Raw genomic sequence first — 23,181 nt, 5'->3', positions numbered from 1 at the left:
AAATTTAAAAAAGGGTCATTCTTTTTGGAACGGACCAAAAAGAAAATAGACTCGTAGAAACGAGAGACTATTAAACGGGGGACTATTACCTATGTTGAACTACTACGTGTCCCCTCAGATTCTGTCTCCTAAAATATGAAAGTGAGAGTAGCTAATTCGAGTACACTTCGGCCTTTGTCTTTGTCTTGTCTGCGGGCTCCGCGCCTTCCATTTTTCTCAATTACAAGTCATAAAAATCAAACCAGCGACTGGATAACATTCAGAACACGTAAAGCAATCCAAACAACAACCAAATATATGGCTTCTATTCAAGATTCAAACTACTAGAACCAAAAATCAACTCAAAAACCTCCATCAATCTAAACTATTTCTACACTATCATTGTGTTCTTTCAACCCCAATTCCTTCAGTAAAAGAAATTCTCACAATATCTTAACCCCATATATAACTCAAACCTAAACAAAGCTTTTTTCCCACAACCAATTATGGCCAATTCTCTTCTCTCTTCCAACTTCTTTGGATCCCAAATCTTTGTTTCTCCTCCTACCCCCAAAACCACAAAGATATCTCATTTATACCCCAAAAGAAAGTTTTTTCCAGTCCCACAATCAATTCTTAACAAAAAACCCAATTCAGATAAAGTAAAGAATTTTCCTTCTGAAGCTGCTTTAGCTGCTCTCCTTTTCTCTTCAATAACGCCACAAGCCTTTGCTCTCGACAACACTACACCAACAGCTCCACCCCCTTCAGTGGTTCAAGCTGAAACACCTAAACCCAACCCTTTAAATCCATCTTCTTTTTCGCAAAATCTAATCTTGAATGCCCCAAAACCACAAGCTCAGTCAACTTCTGACATTCCAGATGGTTCTCAGTGGAGGTACAGTGAGTTCTTGAATGCAGTAAAAAAGGGTAAAGTTGAAAGGGTTAGATTTAGTAAAGATGGAAGTGTTTTACAGCTTACTGCAGTAGATGGCCGTAGAGCCAATGTAATTGTGCCTAATGATCCTGATTTGATTGATATCTTAGCTATGAATGGTGTTGATATATCTGTTTCTGAAGGTGAAGGTGGTAATGGTTTGTTTAGTGTTATTGGGAATTTGTTATTTCCCTTACTTGCTTTTGCTGGTTTGTTTTTCCTGTTCCGCCGGGCTCAGGGCGGGCCCGGTGGCCCAGGTGGACTTGGCGGGCCGATGGATTTTGGCCGGTCGAAGTCAAAGTTTCAAGAAGTGCCTGAAACTGGAGTGACATTTGCTGATGTTGCTGGTGCTGATCAGGCCAAGTTGGAGTTGCAAGAAGTTGTTGATTTCTTGAAAAATCCTGATAAGTATACTGCTTTAGGTGCTAAGATACCAAAAGGGTGTCTTTTGGTGGGACCACCTGGTACTGGTAAGACCCTTTTGGCTAGAGCAGTAGCTGGTGAGGCAGGTGTGCCATTTTTCTCATGTGCAGCATCAGAGTTTGTTGAGTTGTTTGTGGGTGTGGGAGCTTCTAGAGTAAGGGATTTGTTTGAGAAGGCGAAGTCGAAAGCGCCTTGTATTGTGTTTATTGATGAGATTGATGCTGTTGGAAGGCAAAGAGGGGCAGGGCTTGGAGGTGGAAATGATGAGAGAGAGCAGACTATTAATCAGCTCTTGACAGAAATGGATGGGTTCTCTGGAAATTCTGGAGTTATAGTTTTGGCTGCAACAAATAGACCAGATGTTCTTGATTCTGCCCTGTTGAGGCCCGGGAGGTTTGATCGCCAAGTGACTGTTGACAGACCTGATGTTGCTGGTAGAGTCAAGATTCTTCAGGTTAGTGAACTTCCAGCACTTCTGTATTGTTTACTCTTTGTAGTCTGTAACTTGAATCTCACCTAGTATAATGACAATATGGATATAAATGTTTGTCCAGATATTCTGCAATTCTATTTGGGCAATGTGGACTAACTACATTCTACATGCATTTGATGGTGTATATGTGTGGCTCACCTTTTTCCATGCTGTTTTAACATCTGCGGAAAAGAGCAACTAACCATCTTGTTCTGTACTTACAGGTTTATTGTTAGGAAAACTAATAAAAGAACAAAGAGTTATAGTGTTGCAATAGAATACTGTATGATTTTGAAATAGAAAATGCACATCATTTTTGAAAAATAATAAAAAAGATTTGATTGTAGAAGTCACTAGCAGGAAATATTACTGTCTATACCCCGATTTTACAAAAGGGTAAAGTATCAAATTTGCTGTTGTACTACCCGAAATTGAGCAAATTTGCGCTCCGCTAAAGAATTGGTCTAATACTAGGCCCACCATGTGGAGAGTTCCATTTTTTCCATTGACTCCTAGCAGAGCTCCAACTTGAGGATAATTTTAAACCATTGTCAAAAGTAGAGAAGTAAATTTGGACTTTTTTTCTCGAAGAATTTGGACATGTGGAGTTTATCCATTTCACATTGGAGCTCCGTTAATGGCAAGGGCAAATATGAGATGATTTGCTAACAACAAGAGTATAAGTGGACCAAAAGTATAACGGAGGGCAAAATTGAGCAATTTCGGACAGTACATGGCAAATTTGGACCCTTTCCTTTTGCAAATTCATGTATATTTCCTGCCTATTCTTTGTCTTACCAACTGATAACCCCTTTCTTGACAGGTCCACTCTAGAGGAAAGGCCCTTGCAAAGGATGTAGACTTTGACAAGATTGCTAGGAGAACACCAGGTTTTACTGGTGCAGATTTGCAAAACTTGATGAATGAAGCAGCCATCCTGGCAGCTAGGCGTGATCTTAAGGAAATAAGCAAAGATGAGATATCTGATGCTCTGGAACGAATAATTGCCGGACCAGAAAAGAAAAACGCCGTTGTCTCAGATGAGAAGAAGAAGCTGGTTGCTTACCATGGTATAAAAGCACTACCTGTCAATCGACCCTTTCTCGTGAACTATTTATACAACAGTCATTCTAAATAACATGTGTACATTTGGATTACAGAGGCTGGCCATGCTTTGGTTGGTGCACTCATGCCGGAGTATGATCCTGTTGCCAAAATCTCTATTATTCCTCGTGGCCAAGCTGGTGGTCTTACCTTCTTTGCCCCAAGTGAAGAGAGACTTGAGTCTGGCCTCTACAGCAGGAGCTACCTGGAGAATCAGATGGCAGTTGCACTTGGTGGAAGGTCAGTTTATAATAGCATGCTTAAGAATCTCATATATGAAAGTTTCTTTTCCCTTTGTAGTATTCTTTTTATCTGTCTATCTATTCTTACTTCCTGACTCTGTTTGCTTTTGCAGAGTTGCTGAGGAGGTCATTTTTGGGCAGGATAATGTAACAACTGGGGCATCTAATGATTTCATGCAAGTTTCACGAGTGGCAAGACAGATGGTTGAGAGGCTTGGGTTCAGCAAAAAGATTGGCCAAGTTGCCATTGGTGGAGGTGGAGGGAATCCTTTCTTGGGCCAGCAGGTACTCATTTTCTTGCAAACTTATCTGTCATAAATTGTTTCAGTGCACTAAAGAGTGTTGTTAACTAACCATGCCTTTTATTTGCATTTGTTACATAAAAGATGTCAACCCAGAAAGACTATTCCATGGCTACAGCCGACATTGTTGATGCTGAAGTAAGGGAATTGGTGGATAAAGCATACGCGAGGGCAACGCAAATAATCACAACTCACATTGACATCCTACACAAACTTGCTCAGCTGCTGATAGAGAAAGAAACTGTTGATGGTGAAGAGTTCATGAGCCTTTTCATCGATGGCAAGGCCGAGCTATATATTTCATAAGTCATCAATGTATCTTCAGTGCTAAGTTGTAAAAAATATTATACATACAAATGTACACATTGGAAATTATTTTAATTATTTTCACGAATTATAGTGAACAAACTGACATGAGAATCTACCAAGTCAGTAAATTAATCCTGAGGGTCTCAAACCAAATGATACAGGAGCTTGGTTAATATTGCGAAATCGCAAACAATTGATTGAACCAGGGCTACAAAAGGATGATACAGATTTGGCAGTATCAAGATCCTCTTCCACCTCGCTGCCTTTTTTCTTCTAGAGTTGCAGCCTCACTCAACATATCAGCTGCATCTTTGTGCATGTCTAACTTGGAAAGGGCAACTGCCTGCATGTAAAATGCTGTGGACCATTCTGGGTAGACACATTGTGCTTGCATTGCATCTCTAAGGGCCGCATCAGGTTGATCACACATAAGATAGCAAAGGCTTCTCCGAGCATAAACAGTTGGCGATACCATTGTTCCGACATCTATGAACTGCAATAAAGACAAGAAGATACAAGCATATATCCTTAATCTGAAGCATTCTTTAGTTGGTTCATGCTATCCAAATTTAAAAAAGCTAAGCAGGATACCACCATTGAATAAAAACTGAGCTAAATCTTACATGACTCAATAAGAGTAGAAGACATGAGCTATTGCTCAATGAACCACACTGGAAAAGCTTAGGGTGTAAACTATCAAACGCGTGAGAAATTTGTCCCTCTAAATAAGCAGCACACTAATTTTTTCCCTAAAAGTTGGTTTCTGTTATGCTAGATTATCAGCAGCACATGGAGTCCATTCATTGCGTAGACAAGTGGGCTACACAGAGTAACATGACCACGCCTAACAACAAGTTACCACCTTGATTAACAACACTATGTGCCTTATAGGATTAAGCGCACAGTTGTCACTCAAATGTGAAATAAAAAGCCCCAGACAGAAGCTCCTCCAGTTGAATGGTTGACTAAAGAGAGCATTGACACTGGTAGCGGTTTGAAGCATCTAAGGTTTTCAAACTTCGGAGAAAGACGCACAATACCCACCATTCCCACCCCCCCTGAATGGAACACCATGTACCATACAGGATGAGGCGCGCAGAAGTCACTTAAATGTGAGATAAAAGCCCAAGTCTCTCCAGTCGAATGGTTGAGTAAAGAGAGCATTGTCAATAGAATTGACGCATCGATTTTTTTTTTTTCCAAAATTCGGATACATTAAAAATTGGAGGATGCAAATGAAAGCATGCCACCTTCCATTCCGACCCCAAATTTGGTAACTTTTGTTGAGAAAGATGTACCTGAGAATAACAATCTATGGCCGTCTTGAATTCCTTGTCCCGAAATGCCAAGTCCCCACGCTTTCTCGCCTCTAACATATCCCTCATTTGTTGGGTCCATTCTTGGAAAGATAACTACATCAGTTGGTTCACCTCATCAATTTAAAGAGTGAACAGTAAAAACAGTTCTCAAGTCACATACTTGTCAGAAAAATTACCTCATTTGTTCCTTCGTCATCTTTGTAGTGTATCATCACCAAAATTTGATGGATGGCTGTGAGATCCATTCTTGAACAAGCATCGCCCATGGCAGAAAGGGGGTGCAGTGGGGTTGGAGGAGCTTCCTCATTCTTAGGAATTCCGAGCATCACATGAGATGCAACCTGAAAGCAGATGTCGGGAACACTTTCAACCTTCAGTAATGCTATTTGCCACAGTTGCTATTCATACGAAAAATAACATATGTGCATATATGCAAAAGAGACAAGAAGATAAGACTATCTCGAGGTTGAGGAGAAACGAGGAAAACAAGACCATATCCATAAGTTTTGGAAATTCTGCTAGCTGAAACCCAAAATAGCAAGTTTAGCAGCAATATAAGCTTCTTTATTTTCAACATGGTTTTCCAAATGAGAAGGCAGGAGAAGTTAGTGAACACACTGAGAACCAAAAAGTAAATTAGCTGGTAAACGATGGTGCATAGGTCAGAGGGCAGCATGACTCTTAACAAAGCCAAATATTCAAAATCACAATACTGAGACAACCTCTTTCTTAAAATACCAAAAGATTTGTTCTAAATAAGAAAGTAAAGAGAGAGGACTAACTTCAGGTTTACTTTGTAATGGACTGAGTGTTGTAACGAGATCTTTGATATTTGGTCGCTCCCTAGGTTCGTACTGCAAGCATCTTGAAGCCAGATCAAGAACCACAGTTGCCTCTTCTGTTGAGAAATTTCCCTCCAAATGTGAATCCATTAACAGAAGAATGTTTTTGCCCCGGATCATATCAAGTGCCTAACATGTAAAGGTATGAAATAAGCACATAAATCTCAAATTTGAAGTCAAAAACAAGATATGTTTTTGATTAGAAAACAGAGAGAGAAGAGTAAATACTGATTAGACACCTGTGCCAAAATGGAATTGCTCCTCTTCGGGGAAAAGGCAAAGGCATATATTATACGACTAAGTTAATATTATATGTATTCGCTCTTTTTTTCAGATGAATGAGGCGAAGGTAGATAAAATCCAAGGTGAAACATGCTTATCTAATACAGCTCCAATCTCCTATTCTTCCTGGTCTAATGTGCAAGTGTCCTGCTTAATTTTTGTCCAGCACTGGAAGATGATAAAAATGGCAGGCTCTAGCCCACATTGGAGTAAATTTGATTTTAGCGAATTCCAGTCAGCGCAACCTAAATTATTATAAACATAACAACGGTTTTAGTTATCCACTTATGCAGTAATCCAACTGCAAGAACCCCCAGCAGACTATGACAACACTAGCTCCAGCTAATAATTAATAAATTGTGTACTTCTACTCAGTATCTGAATATGAAGATAAGGCTGTATTGTGGTCCGGGACCGGCCCAGGACCGCGGGCCAAACGGGCCGGTTCAAGCGGGCCCGATCTCTAGTGGTGCATAAGCCTGTAGCGGGCCGGTCCAACCCAAATAGCCCGTGAGCCCGGGACCGGCAGGTGGGCCTGGGCCGGTTCAACCGGGCCCCAACGGCTATTTTTTTAAAAAAAAAAATTAAAATGACCAACGGTCAGATTTTTAAAATCTAGCCGTTGGCCATCAAAATTCAACCGTTTGGTACTTTAAAAAATAGCCATTTGGCCCCCAAGCTAGACCAAATGTTCCAACTCCTACTTCGTCTAGTTCGCAAGCATCTAAAAGAAATGCAGGCCTAAAAGCCCTTAGTTCTTGGACGGAGTTCAGGGGTTCTCAAGGTGATAATTTTGGAGATAGTTCACAACTAAATGAGCTTCAAGTTTATTTGTCGCAGAGACTTGAATCAGAGAATCCCGACGGCTCCTTCGATGTTTTGGAATGGTGGAAGGACAAACAAAAACACTACCCGGTTCTTTCAAGGATGGTTATAATGCTCCTTCGATAGTTTACAAGAAAGTGCCTTAGATAAAAAAAAATTATAAAAAATAGCCTATATATATAGGCTTTTTTTTTTAATTTTTTTTATCTAAGGCACTTTCTTGTAAGGCACTATATATATCTCTAATACATATAAACTATATATATATATAAGGCAATATATAATTATATATACACATAATACACCCTTATATATACATACTATATATATATATATATATATATATATATATATGGCAGTAGCATTAATAACTAAAGCCTTTTCGTCAACGGATAAATAATTATCCCACCAGCCACGAAGTTGGCCAGTAAAACCTGCAGTAATCATTTTGCAAATAGTTCTATCTGTGTTCTTAACACTCTTACAGATAGTTGAGTACATAAGCATTCTATGTACAAGAATAGTTAACTGTCTATCAGTTAAGCCATCAAGATTCCATTCATAAATTTCGAAACCGCTATAAGACGTATTAGTCTGATTCCAGTCGCGTTCCTCAATTAACACAACTTGAGGAGTAAGACGGGGATAATAGTAAGTTTGCATCCTAGGCTTGTCAGCATACTTACTATTGGGTTTAACTAAACCTTTGAGTTTATTAAACTCTGACCATGTCTCAGTTTTATAATCAGAAACGGTCTCAATTCTATCAGCAAAATTTTGAGATAAATCAATTGGTCTAACATTCAAACCAGAAAGCTTTTTATCAAGGAGTTGTGCCAAGTCATCAAGAGATTTAAATTTAAAATCCTGAATCTCAGGAGGTCTTTGAACATGAGTAAGAATAGCTTGATCAACTGTTTTACTTCCTGAAGTGGAGGCAACATCAGTTGGTCCTTTCTTAATAGTCATTTCTTTTATTAAAACAGTCAAATCATCAAGTTTTTTATCAAGAGAACCGATATGTTCTCCTAAAATTTTTACATATAAACCCAAATAATTGTTTTGAGAAATTAATTGATTAATTTCTGCGATACTAATAGCCGCAATGTTATCATCAATAAATTTTTGAAAAGCAATGAAGGTAATACCAGTATTATTAGGTAAAATAAAGGGGGCCTGAGGAGGATAAATGGCTTTAGTAATATTACCACTCCCATCTTTATAAGATCTTTCTAGTACCTTTATATAAAGAGGCAAATAAGTTGCTATAAACCAATGAACAAAATACATAATTTGATTATGCAAAGCACAAGTTTCATAAAATTCTTGAGAAATACTATTCAAATCATCTTTGCTATAAGCATCGAAAAACCACGCTTTAAACTGGCTCCATTTATCACTAAAAAATTCCTTTTGAATATATTTTCCTGCCCGAGAACCGGGGCTAAAATCAATTTGGTGTGGAATCATTAAGTACTATTGGGGTCGAAATCCATCTCGGATACAGAAGGAATATCCTTATCAGAAATATTATCATTGTCCTGAACAATATTTGTTTGAGGGTTAACTTTAACCCTTTCAACAGGCTTATTACTAACTTTACTAGTAATAGTGTGTAAAGAGGCTGCACGATTGCGAGCTGGACCGTAGACTGGTTCAACAGGAGAAATATGTTGAATAGCAGGTAGAAGTCTATGATTAGAGAACGAATGTCTATTATAAATAGTAGACTTATCATCAAATTGAATACAAATCCTACCATCCGGATTTTGAGTAACATGCAAAAATTCAGTATTTGACAAGTCGTTAGTAATCTGACTTGGGGATATAACCGAATTTAAAGTCCAGGTAGTTGGGAAATTAATTTCTTCTCACCTAATAGGTCTCCTAGTGGTGACCTTGGACTTTGCAAAATTGGTTTCTACCAGTATGGTCTGATCTGATGTATCGTATAACTTACATCAAGGATTCAAAGTAGATAATAATTTAAAATAAATCCTATAAGACAGACATATAAGTTCAGAATCAGGCGCATAATTATAACCATGCGTTTTCACATTTAAAGTCAAGGCATCAAGAATATTAACATAAGAAAGAGATAGTTGCAGATTGGGTTGAGTATTAAAATATACTGGACCATAGGCCACAGTAGATTCAATCGAACCCATCAGAGACTGTCTAAATTCAAATTTCTAGCATCTCTAAGAGCTGCCAAAAAGGTCTCTGGTAACCCTTTAAGGGTTAAAGATTTAAACGCAATTTGAATCATACCAATATGCAAGTAATGATAATGATGTTTGTATAAGTCAATATCGTGTTTGTTTAACAAACGAATAGTCTGTTCAGAAGAATTTAATGCCAAAGACTGTTCAGTCGTTTTTATCAATTGTTTTGAAGAAAGTTTATCAAACCAACCATAATCATAAATGGTTTTTATAGAAACTTTAGGAATCGTCCATTTATTTAACAAATCAAGGTTTTGAGGTATATCTACCTCTTCAAGTCTAGTACTTTTAGTACTTGTTTCTCCCAGATCCATTCCAAAAGCTTCATATCTATGTTGAATATTTCATATCTATTACATATTTACTATAAACAATTCCTAGGCTCTGATACCATTTTACGCCAGGATCTAATTGGTTGGCGGTAATCCGCACGGCCATCCAGGTCTAGCTGCTTTAGTACATTTAAAGGTTGACGGAAGACCGCACGACCAGTAAATTCGAAATATACTAGGATTTTATTATAGTTTTAATGGCTGTACGGAAGTCCTTTTTACCCAAGCAAGGGGCCTGTCTGATCCGATACATACTCTTATTGAGCCCATGTGTCGAGCGGTTCTAACTGTGAAAGAGGGCCCTTTTGACAACACAACTTCAGCGGACTATAATGTCACAGCTGGCTAGACGGAGCCACTAAGGCAAAGCCAATAAGAGTAATACCAGAGTCGATTGTGCCACCATCTTGGAACCAAGCCAAGAAACTATATTAAAATTCTTTTATATTTTGAAAGAGTCTGGATTCTTCATAGTTAATATGCAAGAGAAGTTAGTTTTTCAACATAGATATGAATCCGTTTAGCCGGACATAGTCACGGCTGGGGAGAGAAACAAAGTAATTAAATACTTATAAAAATTAAAATAAACAAATACCTTTAAGGCCGGGATGCAAGGCCCTGAGGATGGTGAACTGAACTTCGAAACTTTATTTACTTCAACTGATTTACAAAATGAAGAAGCTAAGAAGCTAAAAGTCTTTACAAGAGAGAGAGTTCTTAGAGAGGGTTTTTTTTTACAATGTTCTTCTTCAGATGAAGAGCTCCTCTATTTAAAGAAAGAATAAAAACATAAAGAATCTTTAAATAGTAAATTGGGTCCCACATCTGGGTCCCTATACAGTGTTTCTACTGTTGGGAATAGTGTATTTGGGTCCCTTATACAGTGTTTCTACTGTTGAGAATAGTGTATCTACTGTTGTGTGGGGTCTTTGGCGGCTTTTAGTCAAAGTCCTCTTCTGTCTAAATCTTCCATTTGTTGGAGGAAATTTTCCACCTTGTCCATGTTTTTGTCGGATAATATTACTTCCGGTTGTATTGGCTGGGAATCTTCTTCTGCGATATCATCGCCACTTGTTTCACTGTGCATTGATGTGTCTGACCTTTCAGTCTGGTTTATAGTTTGAAGTAGATTTCTTTTTACTTCTTCCAGATATTTATTTATTAATTGTGTCTTATCTCCTTCTTGAACAGAGATTCTTCTAGCAATATGCCTGACTGAGCTGTCGTCAAATATTTTCTTCCGGGGAGTAGTCGAATATAATTGGATCTGTGCTGAAATGGAATCCAATAATTCTTGGTCATATAACAATTTTGTTTTGGGATCATTCTTCATCAACTTATCCCAAAAATTATTGTCGAAGACCCTGTATAAGCAAGGAATCTGTTCTTCAGTAAACCCCAATTCGGGGGTCCATTTGTGAATCCACGGAATAGAGAATTCGATGAAGAAGTATATCTGATCAATCTTTTCTAAATAACAGATATGATCTGTATGATATAAATCTGTTAAAAACGGAGAAATTTTTGTCCATTCTTTGTATAACTTAAGAAATGGCTCAAGCAAGATCTTTGTTGTGGGGCCGTGATGTGCCCACCAGTTCAGAAACCAATTAGGGATAGGTTCTGCAAATATCTTTGCACATATTTTAATAAACCAAGTGTTTTTATGTCTATCATTGTTGTAATATAATACTCTATCAAATGTCTGGATATAATCCCAGTAAGTAAAATTCATGGGTGATTTATTAAGGCTTATCTGCCTCTCTTTCATTGTGGATATCCCCATTCTTCAATGATTGATAGTGGAGCAGATGTAAGTTGTATTCAAGAGGGTCTTGTTCCTACTAAATATTTTCAAAAGACCACTCATTTGGTAAAATCTGCTTCTGGTCATGCTTTAGATATAGAGTATAAATTACCAAATACTCGTATTTGCCAAAATAGAGTTTGTATTCCTCATTTCTTCTTTTTGGTAAAAAACCAGTTATACCCTCCGATTATACTTGGAACCCCTTTTATTAATGCTATTTACCCTTTTAATAACATAGATGCACAGGGTTTTTCTGCTACTTATCAAGATAAAGAGATAAGTTATTCTTTTGTTACAGATCCCGTAACTAGAGATATTAACGCCTTGATTAATATGAAACAAAGGCATGTTGATTCTTTACAATTAGAAATATTGAGCATGAATATATTCGATACTTTACAATCTGCTAAGGTTCAGCAAAAGATTAAATTGATTGCTGAACAGATGGTTGTTGATGTTTGCGCCGATCACCCTAGTGCCTTTTGGAACCGAAAAAGGCATATTGTAACTCTTCCTTACGAAGAAAACTTCTCCGAGGATGATATCCCTACTAAATCACGACCTTGCCAGATGAATGCTGAATTAGTCGAATTCTGCAAAAACGAGATTGACAACTTGTTACAAAAGGGTTTGATAAAACCCTCAAAATCTCCTTGGTCATGTTCTGCCTTTTATGTTAATAATGCTGCAGAAAAGGAACGTGGTATTCCTAGATTAGTTATAAATTACAAACCGTTGAATAAACATCTAAAATGGATTAGATATCCTATCCCCAATAAAAGGGACTTGCTATCTAGATTATATGACGCCAATATATTTTCAAAATTCGATTTAAAATCTGAATATTGGCAAATTCAAATTTTTAAAGAGCATACTTATAGAACTGCTTTTAATGTTCCATTTGGGCAATATGAATGGAATGTCATGCCATTTGGTTTAAAAAATGCCCCTTCTGAATTTCAGAAAATTATGAATGATATTTTTAACCCTTATCTAGATTTTATCATCGTTTATATTGACGACATATTAGTATTTTCTAAAACATTAGAGATGCATATTAAGCATCTTGATATTTTTAAGAAAATTGTAATACAAAACGGTTTAGTAATTTCTAAACCAAAAATGAGTCTATTCCAAACAAATGTTCGATTTTTAGGTCATAATATTTGCCAAGGAAAAATTACCCCGATACAAAGATCGATTGATTTTGCCTCAAAATTTCCTGATGTTATTACTGACAGGACTCAATTACAAAGATTTTTGGGAAGTTTGAATTATATATCTCCTTTCTACAAAAGTTTATCTAGTGATCTAGCCCCTCTATACGACAGGCTGAAAAAGGATCATAAGCAGCCTTGGACTGACCAGCATACTGCGTTAGTCAAAAGTATTAAACAGCGTGTTTAAGTCTTTACCTTGCTTAACTCTTGCTAATCCTACATGGCAAAAAATTATTGAGACTGATGCGTCCAACGTTGGCTACGGTGGGATTTTAAAACAAGTGAATCCCAACAATAAGAGTGAATACCTGATAAGATTTCACTCTGGTAAATGGACCGAAGCCCAGAAGAAATATGCTATTGTGGCTCATGAAATGTTAACTATTGTTAAATGTGTTTTAAAATTTCAAGACGATTTATATAATCAAAAATTTTTAATAAAAACTGATGCTCAATCTGTTAAATATATGTTTGACAAAGATTTCAAACATGATGCGTCTAAATTAATATTTGCTAGATGGCAAGCTCAACTGGCGCCTTTTGACTTTGAAATTCAATACAAAAAGGAATTGATAATTCCCTTCCGGATTTCTTATCCCGAGAATACCTTGATTAATTATGAATTTCTATACGACTTTTCTAGATGAAGAATTATTAATTACTATCCTTAATGTGGTTAGGTTAAATCGAGATCTACAAAGTCACATAATTGAATTGATAATTGGAGATATCGTTGATAACCTGATTGAAAATAATTTTTCTATTCATGATTATGCTGAAATTGTTAGGGATAACATGTTGGATTACCTCTTCTCAGAATAAATTGACTTGTTATTTATGCAGAATGGATCCTTCATGGGCCACCAGAGGCAGAGGTAGGGGAAGATCTTCCCCTAGCAGATCATATTCTCAAGGATCGTCATACGGATCCTCGTCAAATTCTCCGGTGATACAAGCAGGAAAAAAGAGTTTAATAAACTCAAAAATATTTCATAAAGGAGATTCCTCATCAAGTCCGTCTATACATCTGGATGATATTCCAGAAGATAATCCATTATACGGTCATCTACAGGCATATTTGGCCGCCAAAAAGCAAAGTAATACATTTGCTTCAATCACTAGAGAAGAGGACAACGATGATATCAAGTCCTACGAAAAATTACCAAAGAAAGAAATAATATTTCTCCTAGAAAACTCTGAGATTCAGCGAAAGGATGAACCACGGAAGATATTCCAGAGATACCTAATTAATGGGTTATACTACCCGGGTGAATCATATAAAACCCGCGCTTATTATGAGACCATCCTCATCAGCACAGGTAGTGCAGAATTCCAGCACTTTTCCGGTTATAACACAAAGAACGTTTATAAATTCTCAAAAATTATTATCAAGCAGATTATATCTGTTGAAGAATGGAGGATATCCACAATGAAAGAGAGGCAGATAAGCCTTAATAAATCACCCATGAATTTTACTTACTGGGATTATATCCAGGCATTTGATAGAGTATTATATTACAACAATGATAGACATAAACACACTTGGTTTATTAAAATATGTGCAAAGATATTTGCAGAACCTATCCCTAATTGGTTTCTGAACTGGTGGGCACATCACGGCCCCACAACAAAGATCTTGCCTGAGCCATTTCTTAAGTTATACAAAGAATGGACAAAAATTTCTCCGTTCTTAACAGATTTATATCATACAGATCATATCTGTTATTTAGAAAAGATTGATCAGATATACTTCTTCATTGAATTCTCTATTCCGTGGATTCACAAATGGACCCCCGAATTGGGGTTTACTGAAGAACAGATTCCTTGCTTATACAGGGTCTTCGACAATAATTTTTGGGATAAGTTGATGAAGAATGATCCCAAAACAAAATTGTTATATGACCAAGAATTATTGGATTCCATTTCAGCACAGATCCAATTATATTCGACTACTCCCCAGAAGAAAATATTTGACGACAGCTCAGTCAGGCATATTGCTAGAAGAATCTCTGTTCAAGAAGGAGACAAGACACAATTAATAAATAAATATCTGGAAGAAGTAAAAAAAAATCTACTTCAAACTATAAACCAGACTGAAAGGTCAGACACATCAATGCACAATGAAACAAGTGGCGATGATATCGCAGAAGAAGATTCCCAGCCAATACAACCGGAAGTAATATTATCCGACAAAAACATGGACAAGGTGGAAAATTTCCTCCAACAAAGGGAAGATTTAGACAGAAGAGGACTTTGACTAAAAGCCGCCAAAGACCCCACACAACAGTATATACACTGTTCTCAACAGTAGAAACACTGTATAAGGGACTCAAATACACTATTCCCAACAGTAGAAACACTGTATAGGGACCCAGATGTGGGACCCAATTTACTATTTAAAAATTCTTTATGTTTTTATTCTTTCTTTAAATAGAGGAGCTCTTCATCTGAAGAACAACATTGTAAAAAAAACCTCTCTCTAAGAACTCTCTCTCTCTTGTAAAGACTTTTAGCTTCTTAGCTTCTTCATTTTGTAAATCAGTTGAAGTAAATAAAGTTTCGAAGTTCAGTTCACCATCTTCAGGGCCTTGCATCTCGGCCTTAAAGGTATTTGTTTATTTTAATTTTTATAAGTATTTAATTATTTTGTTTCTCTCCCCAGCCGTGACTATGTCCGACTAAACGGATTCATATCTATGTTGAAAAACTAACTTCTCTTGCATATTAACTATGAAGAATCCAGACTCTTTCAAAATATAAAAGAATTTTAATATAGTTTCTTGGCTTGGTTCCAAGATGGTGGCACAGTCGACTCTGGTATTACTCTTATTGGCTTTGCCTTAGTGGCTCCGTCTAGCCAGCTGTGACATTATAGCCCGCTGAAGTTGTGTTGTCTAAAGGGCCCTCTTTCACAGTTAGAACCGCTCGACACATGGGCTCAATAAGAGTATGTATCGGATACACCCTTATATATACATATTATATATATATATATATTTATATAGCTATATATAAGCAATTTATACTAGTATATACATATATAGTTTACAAGAAAGTGCCTTGGATAAAAAAAAAACTTAAAAAAAATAGCCTATATATATATGTGTGTGTGTATGTATATATGTGTGTGTATATATATATATATATATATGTGTGTGTGTGTGTATATATATATATATACATACATACACACACACATATATAAGGCACTATATATATCTCTAATATATATATATATATATATATATATATATATATATATATATATATATATATATATTACATAAGGCAATATATAATTATATATACACATAATACACCATTATATATACATACTATACATACTATATATACTATATATATTTATATAGCTATATATAAGCAATTTATACTAGTATATACATATATAGTTTACAAGAAAGTGCCTTAGATAAAATAAAATTAAAAAAAATAGCCCGGAACGAAAAATCCCGTTAGGCCCGTTTAGGCCCGCGGGCCCGCCCCATTTAGCCCGGGACCATGTGGGCTTAGGACCACCGTGGGCCGGTTCCACACATTGGGAACGTTTGGCCCGGGACCGCCTCAGCCCGGCCCGCCTAAAGCCCGGGCCCGTTTGGCCCGGGCCCGGACCACAATACAGCCTTATATGAAGACATTGGTGTAAGTATGTAAATGAGGTTTCAATAATCTTAACCTCAAAAAAAGGAGTCAGAACTCAGTATGAAACCTCTAATATCCCAATTTCACCCGATGGATAGCCAAGTTCCAAGGGAATGGAAGCAAATAAATGTTTTAGAGCACCAAAGACCATAATGATAGATCTCCAATAAAATTGAGAATCTCCAAAGAACAAAATGATTATTTTGTTGGTTTGGTTGGGAAGAAGGGGGGGGGGGTCTCTACGGTCTTTTGGGCCTTCTCACTATAAATATTTGTCCAAACTTGTAAAAGTTGCATGCCTTGCCCGTGATTAATTGTAACAGCATTTGCATGGAAATGGGCAAGTTAAGGTGAAGGTAACTAGGGAGACATGAAATTCCACTCACCATATAGACCCTTTTCATTGATCAATATAAAAGTAAGAAAGCCAAGTCAGATCAAAAGGCCTGTCACAAAGATCGGTAATATTTTTAATGAGACACAAGGCCAATGTATATTCTAAAGTTAGCTTATTATTTTGGGGAACAGGCCACAAAAATGAAAAAGGAAAAGATACATCAATGACTTGGTATAATAGTTCGATATATATATATATATATATATCACCATGTTTCCATAATATAGACAATTTGATTATCTCCAACAATCCAAAAAGCAGAGATGGTTTCTGCAACCGAAAGACCATTCCTATTCAAGTGAAGTGGTAGAAAGAAGAATGTTACTTGGTATTACTTAACTTTTTCTTCCTCCACTTTTGAAAAACAAAAGTTACCAGTGTCCGTGTCAACTTGAGCATACCACAACTAATCCACAGGACTAGTTGCTATAGCACACAAGCACAGATGTTGGATAAACCTACCCACCAAGGATGGGAAAGGTGCGCTCACATTGATTGTGCTACACTAGGTATTCAAAATGATCTGATATACTTCCCTAAAATGGAATAATATCATAAATACCAGCTTACTTCATGATGATACCGCACCGGCGCACCCAGATAAGAGTAAAGATATTCTGCTAAGTTGATTCCAACACAAAACTAAACAAATTGAAGAGGAAGATAAAGAATGTTTTGGAACGTGCTCTCCAAGGCACATGTTACATCAGTAATTGGTGTGGTGAAAAAACTATTTTTAAAAAAAGAACAGGTTCAAGCAGAGCGGAGTAGATAGAGGATATATATTGCTGATTGGGATTTAGGCTTAGTTGGTGTATGCATTCCTGCGCCTTTCCTCCTGAACATTCTACTGGAGAACAATAAGGGCATTGAGCAGCACTGACGTCATTCCCCCAATCCTCATTGATCCTTTTGACAATTCCATGCAGCTTATGATTCTTCTAGCCGCTGTAATTTGTGCATTTTGTCCATTACTGAGTACATGAGAGAGCTGGGATAGATTTTTGCACTACACTTTGGATGCATAAGTTGATTAGGGAGTATGCCTAGCAATGGTGGCTAGAAGAAGAGGGGCCTGGAAAGTTTCTTGGCAGCCTGGAATTATTGACAAGAGAGGGAAATAAAAGATCCTTCTTTCTATTCAGGAAAACCGTAAAGAATGTTTTAGTTAGGTTCACTTTAAGTTACAATTTTGATTTTATATTGCTGCCGGGTACTAGGACATAACCCTTGATAGGGAGGTGTGGAGGTCAAGGATTATAGTAGGGTACGTGGTAGATTGTTCATACCAGTAGGATTAGTACGCACAACGCGATGGTAGTAGGTTTCTATGACTACCCGTCATTTTCTTTCATTTTGATCATTTTATTATCGTGTTGTTTTTATGCTGCTTTTACATGGCCTTTTGGTGTTGTCCCTCATTGTCTATCTTTTAATTAATGTGGTGCTTATGTTTTCTTGAGCCGAGGGTCTATTGGAAACAGTCTCTCTACCTTCAGGTAAGATCTGCGTACAAACTACCCTCCCCAGACCCCACGATGTGGGATAATATTGGGTATGTTGTTGTTGTTGTTATTGCTACCAGGTACTAGAGTCAAAGTCATTTTGGAAATTTTGGTTTGGCTAACTCAATCTGAAGTGAATTTTCCCTGATAACTCCTTAGCTAACTTATTAGATATTTACCCATTTTGCGTAATCCCACTGGGTCCCGAAGCTGGTAGCTCGCAAGTAACCATATAACATTTCAGTTTAATGTTGGTGAAAGACTTCACGTTGAAGTTTTTGAGGCCTTTTGTTGTTTCTTGAGTGTTCATGAAGCATCACCTCAGGCAGTTGTTCCTAGGCAATTCCGGTTGAGTTCCCAGTGTATTATTCACTTCACTGTTCACAGGTACCAAACAGCCCTATGCCTCTTTCTTCCCATAATCTTTCATTCTCGAAATCAGTACCCATCTGTGGTCTTAGCCCAAATACTTCTCTGATATTTGAACCTCAAGGTCCCACAAAAGCCCTCAAACAACAATCTTCTCTCTAACAAGTTTTCTTTTCTTTCATAAAAGAGAACTAGAGAAGTCTAAATGGGTCATGCGGTAGGACCACCGACATAACATTACAGGGAATGTATTTAACTTACTCATCAAACGTGAAAGGAATTTAGAAACTTACATGACCAGGAGGGATATGCTTTCCACTTAGGAGGTCCAAGAGGACTGTCCCAAAACTGAAAACAACACTTTCTGGAGTAACTCTCCCTGCAAAAGAAATGACAGTTTTAACAAAAACTTTCCATCTCCTAATAGCACTTAGATACTGAAATGATAGTATATAGAACACGGAGATATCAACAAAATCTCTCATGCAAGCCCGTAACAATCTCTTGCAATATTTTTTAGTTGAAAGGATTACGTCCAGATAAGTTCAGCATCTTCTCCTCCCCCTCCCCTTCCCCCTCTCAAAACCCATCCAACATCTAACAAAAGAAGATAAGCACACAGGATGGTAGGATAAGTACACAAAAATTAAGGATCATACTTTCAACGGTGACAAAATTCTAGGCACTCGGATAGTGATAGCACATTGCCTTAGTTAGAACGGTACGAAAACGATACCATAGCCCTCCCCAATATCAACTTCCAGCTAATGATGCCAGATACTTCCAGATTATCAAGCAAGGTTCTTGCCATAAGAAATAAACTGTTCATTTGGCAATGTCCGTCAAAGAGTTAAAGGAAAATTCCCCGTACATTCGATTGATAGAGTTGCAAACATCACAGAAAATCAATTGAAAATTTATTCACTGTTGCTTTTTCCTTGGGATTAAAGAGAGAGATCCTTACTTACGTTACAGCATTTCCATCTCATTTTAGTTGAACATCTAAATAAGTAGCCATCAGCAAATGTGGCATGCAGTTCAGTTGAGGCGTCTTATTTATGCTAACTATACCAAATTACATGAATGACAAAGGCACTGGCTAATATTTTCTTCATGTTATTTTTTTTTTATTTTACTTGCAGTGTCATTGAGCATTTCTTTTTAAAGATCTCCATTCTACTTTTGCTTGATCTATTCAAGAGCCGTGACAACTCAGTTCCATTTGTAAATCAGTCTTCAGGATTTAAATATTAGGCTCGCTTCCCACGGGGAGTTTCATATGCAAGATCAGAAGGTGGCAGATCTAGGCGCTTTCTCAACAAATAATGAGCAGAATACGGATCTTAAAGGAAGTTGCGGCTTCAAGTTCTTTTTTTATAAAATAACAATGGCATTCCAATTAGCTTGTGTGTACCTCGACTAATTTTATGGGATACCTGCTACCTCGCACGAGCACAGGTACCAGATAACTCTACATATCAAGGCTTGGACAGATGGAAAGAAATCACCTACTGTTTTTGCCTTCGCTGGGTTCTCAACCGACTTCACTGACCACAAAGCCACACCTTGGGTGCATAACGGCTTCAATTTCTTCTATGCTATGGATTTGAAATAATCTGGAGATATTTCATATGCCGCTGGAGCAAAGATTAATTCTGGCCATCAAGGACTTAAGACGTTTATCTTGGTTTATGTTCATTCATTCATGAGCCGAGAACAAAAGTACTCCATGCTTTTTCATATAAACACGTGTAGTGGTTTTCTTTTTCAAAATCCCACCAGCCAACATTGATAAATCATATTACCTATCAGTTAGTTTGGTCCAAGACCCAACTATCACGAAATCTAACATCGTTATTGTACACATGGAAGTAATGGTTAAGGGAAAAAATTATAAAACTGGCAACAAATGCAAGGAAAAAAAAGAATGGAAAGCTTACCATTTCTTAAGTACTCAGGAGGTGTATAAGCAAGGTTTGTACTGTAACTTTTACCATCCCTGCTATTTTTCATCAGCCCAAAACAAGAAAGACAGGGATCGCCATTCTGTCCAAACATTTTACCAAGTTAACATTGCACAAATAACCCATAAAGTCCCACTAAACTAAATTGTCCAGGGGAAAAAAAGGAAGGTGGATGAAATGGGATAGCTATCACCCTAGGGAGTGAATAAAAAATTTCAAGCACAAAAAAGAAGAGGTCCAGCAGAACACCTCATCGAAGAGAACCCTATATGCGTTCAAATCATGGTATAATGGTCGACCTTCACTGCTACAATAATTCAATGCCTCAGCAATATATAAAGCCACTCTTAAACGCATGGCCCATTCAAGCGTTTGATTTTCCCCTACATAGAAGCAAACAAGCAACTCTGAAGCCATAAGTTCTAAGATACTTTATCAGATAAATGAGGGACAAATTATGTAAATTCAGGACAGACCATCAAGCCATACAAAGCATGCAAAAGCTAGAAGTTTAATTCAAGTTATAAAAGATGGTGTAACAACAACTCAAGCAAGCAAAACATACAGCATAAACGTGTGCTAAGAGAGCTAAACACACACATATTAGCACAAATCTGAAGCTCTCCGAATACCTCTTTCCTATTTTCAATCCTAAAGGAAATCTGTCCTACTAGTTAATCGTATATAGGTTTGTTAATAGGCTTTGGTGGTTAAGAAAATCTAACAAGCATCTCTTTGTGATAACATGCCAAACAACCCTTTTGTTCCTTTAATAAGTTAAATGCTATTAAGGAGAAAAATAGCCAAGACATTAGTCGGTATAAACCACAAAATCAAGTCAATATTTTGCAAACACTTATTAAACAGATGCAGTAACTGTTAACTTGTTATCTTTCCAACAGTGAGCAATCAAATAATCTTGTGGTTTCTCTTATCTATGAAAGAAGAGCATCAGCATTGAAGTTCCAATCTCAGCATAAATACAGAAGTGAAAAAATTAACAACTTTGCAACAAGATAAACATACAGTGAAACAGATGTTTTGCAAGTGTATCGTTGGGCATATATTCAGCTACAAGCAGTCTCTCATCACCATCGCAGCAGTAACCTATCAAATTGGCGACCCTTCTATGTCTCAACTTCCCAACACCCCAAGCTTCATCCTACAACACACCATCAAACAAAAAACACAAACCCCATTAGAAAGTCTCAAAAGAAGGGGGAAAATATGAGCGCATCTGTTAAACAAGAAAACTTTTGTGAAAAATGCTATAACAAACTCATTTTTCATAACCAAGTTATTACCTTTATTCAATTCAAGGTAGCCAAACTATGCAAATAATTTTCAAAACATTTTTATTTTGCATACCAGTAATTCTTCAAGAAGTCATTTTTCGGGGAAAAAAAAACATCTCTCCTTTAAAAACACATTTTTCCACGATTCAAATTAATCAAACATTGGAATATGATTTTATCAAGCAAAACAATGTCTACAAAAACAATTTTTTTTTCATACCAAAAGAAGTCCATTTTTTCCACTTGGAGGGGAAACTTTAAAAAACACTCTTTCCCGAATAAAGGTAATCAAACATTGGAATATTGAAATTATCAAGCAAAACAATGTCTAAAAACACATTTTTCGCCATATCAAACATAATTTAATAGGAAACAGTAAAAATTAAATCAGAAGTAGAGGGCATAAAATACCGCGAATTGTTTAGGATCAGGCCAGGCTAATTTAGTAAATTTCTTAACAGCGATCCACCGGCGATTCTGTAGACGACCTTTATAAACCACATTCGGCGCCTTTTCGCCGCTTTCAGAAACTATAAATTCGGAGCTGAAGTTATTAGTAGCTGTTTTCAGCTCAGCTAATGAAAACTCAGAGAAGGCAGGTACGCCGCCGTCAGACACGGCGGCAGCTGCGGCGGTAGTGCCGTTAGAGAAACGAGGAGGTTTGTGGGTGTGAACATGGCGGTGGTCGGAGGTAGGGTCTTTGGAGCTCAAAGAAGAGTGCCAACACCCCATTGGAGCTTTTACACACAACACGAACGAAGTCTGTAATTTCCTTTAAAGACTGACTTTCAGTTGAAAGGCATATGACCAAATGGGACTATTATTGTAAGAATACTAATTTTGTCTTGGGAAGGAAAAAGATTAACACATGTAAATATTCCAAATTGCAATTTCTTTTTAAATCTTGTCCTAAAAAGAAAAAAAAATTATTTAAAAAATAATTTAATAATAATCTTTTTGTTTTATCTAATTAGATAATTTATAATTACATAAATATATATAATTTATTTTAAATTATAAAATTGCAATTTTTAATAAATTTTGTATGCAGTTAAATTGCATCATATAAAATGAGACGAAAAGAATAGTATAACTTATTTCATGATTTTGCTTTTGTAGTTTTTGGGGCTGAGATGTTAAATATTCTCTTATAGTTATTCCAATCAAATTGAGTAAAATGCTGTAATATTTTTATGGAAGAATGCTAATCTTGTCTTGGAAGGAAAAAGATTAACACATGTAAATATTCCAATAGTTACTAACTACTTGCTTTATTCCAATTTATATAATAATTTCCTTTTAAGTCTTGTCCAAAAAAGAAGAATATTTTTTAATAAAAAAATTAATAATAAACTTTTTATTTATCCA

At 36.7% G+C, this 23,181-nt stretch overlaps 2 protein-coding genes across 2 annotated transcripts; one reads left to right on the top strand and one right to left on the bottom strand.

Moving 5' to 3' along the window:
• The first annotated feature begins 210 nt into the window (after positions 1-210).
• Positions 211-3,871, top strand: LOC104219041 (ATP-dependent zinc metalloprotease FTSH, chloroplastic). The gene is made up of 5 exons (XM_009769680.2): positions 211-1,793; positions 2,635-2,881; positions 2,972-3,155; positions 3,271-3,442; positions 3,544-3,871. Exons 1-5 carry the CDS (start codon positions 486-488, stop codon positions 3,763-3,765), a joined length of 2,133 nt encoding a protein of 710 aa, XP_009767982.1. The 5' UTR covers positions 211-485; the 3' UTR covers positions 3,766-3,871.
• Positions 3,819-22,622, bottom strand: LOC104222027 (serine/threonine-protein kinase BSK1-like). Its single transcript, XM_070153346.1, has 9 exons — positions 22,225-22,622; positions 21,545-21,680; positions 20,768-20,901; positions 20,495-20,600; positions 18,848-18,933; positions 5,870-6,058; positions 5,264-5,428; positions 5,067-5,180; positions 3,819-4,261 (listed from the first exon to the last, which is right to left on the bottom strand). The coding sequence occupies exons 1-9, from the start codon at positions 22,543-22,545 to the stop codon at positions 4,007-4,009; spliced, it is 1,506 nt and encodes a 501-aa protein (XP_070009447.1). The 5' UTR covers positions 22,546-22,622; the 3' UTR covers positions 3,819-4,006.
• Between the last annotated feature and the right edge of the window lie 559 nt (positions 22,623-23,181).

The sequence above is a fragment of the Nicotiana sylvestris genome, chromosome 8 (genome assembly GCF_000393655.2).
Source record: "Nicotiana sylvestris chromosome 8, ASM39365v2, whole genome shotgun sequence".
NCBI lineage: Eukaryota > Viridiplantae > Streptophyta > Magnoliopsida > Solanales > Solanaceae > Nicotiana > Nicotiana sylvestris.
This window is presented reverse-complemented; position numbering and strand designations above follow the sequence as displayed.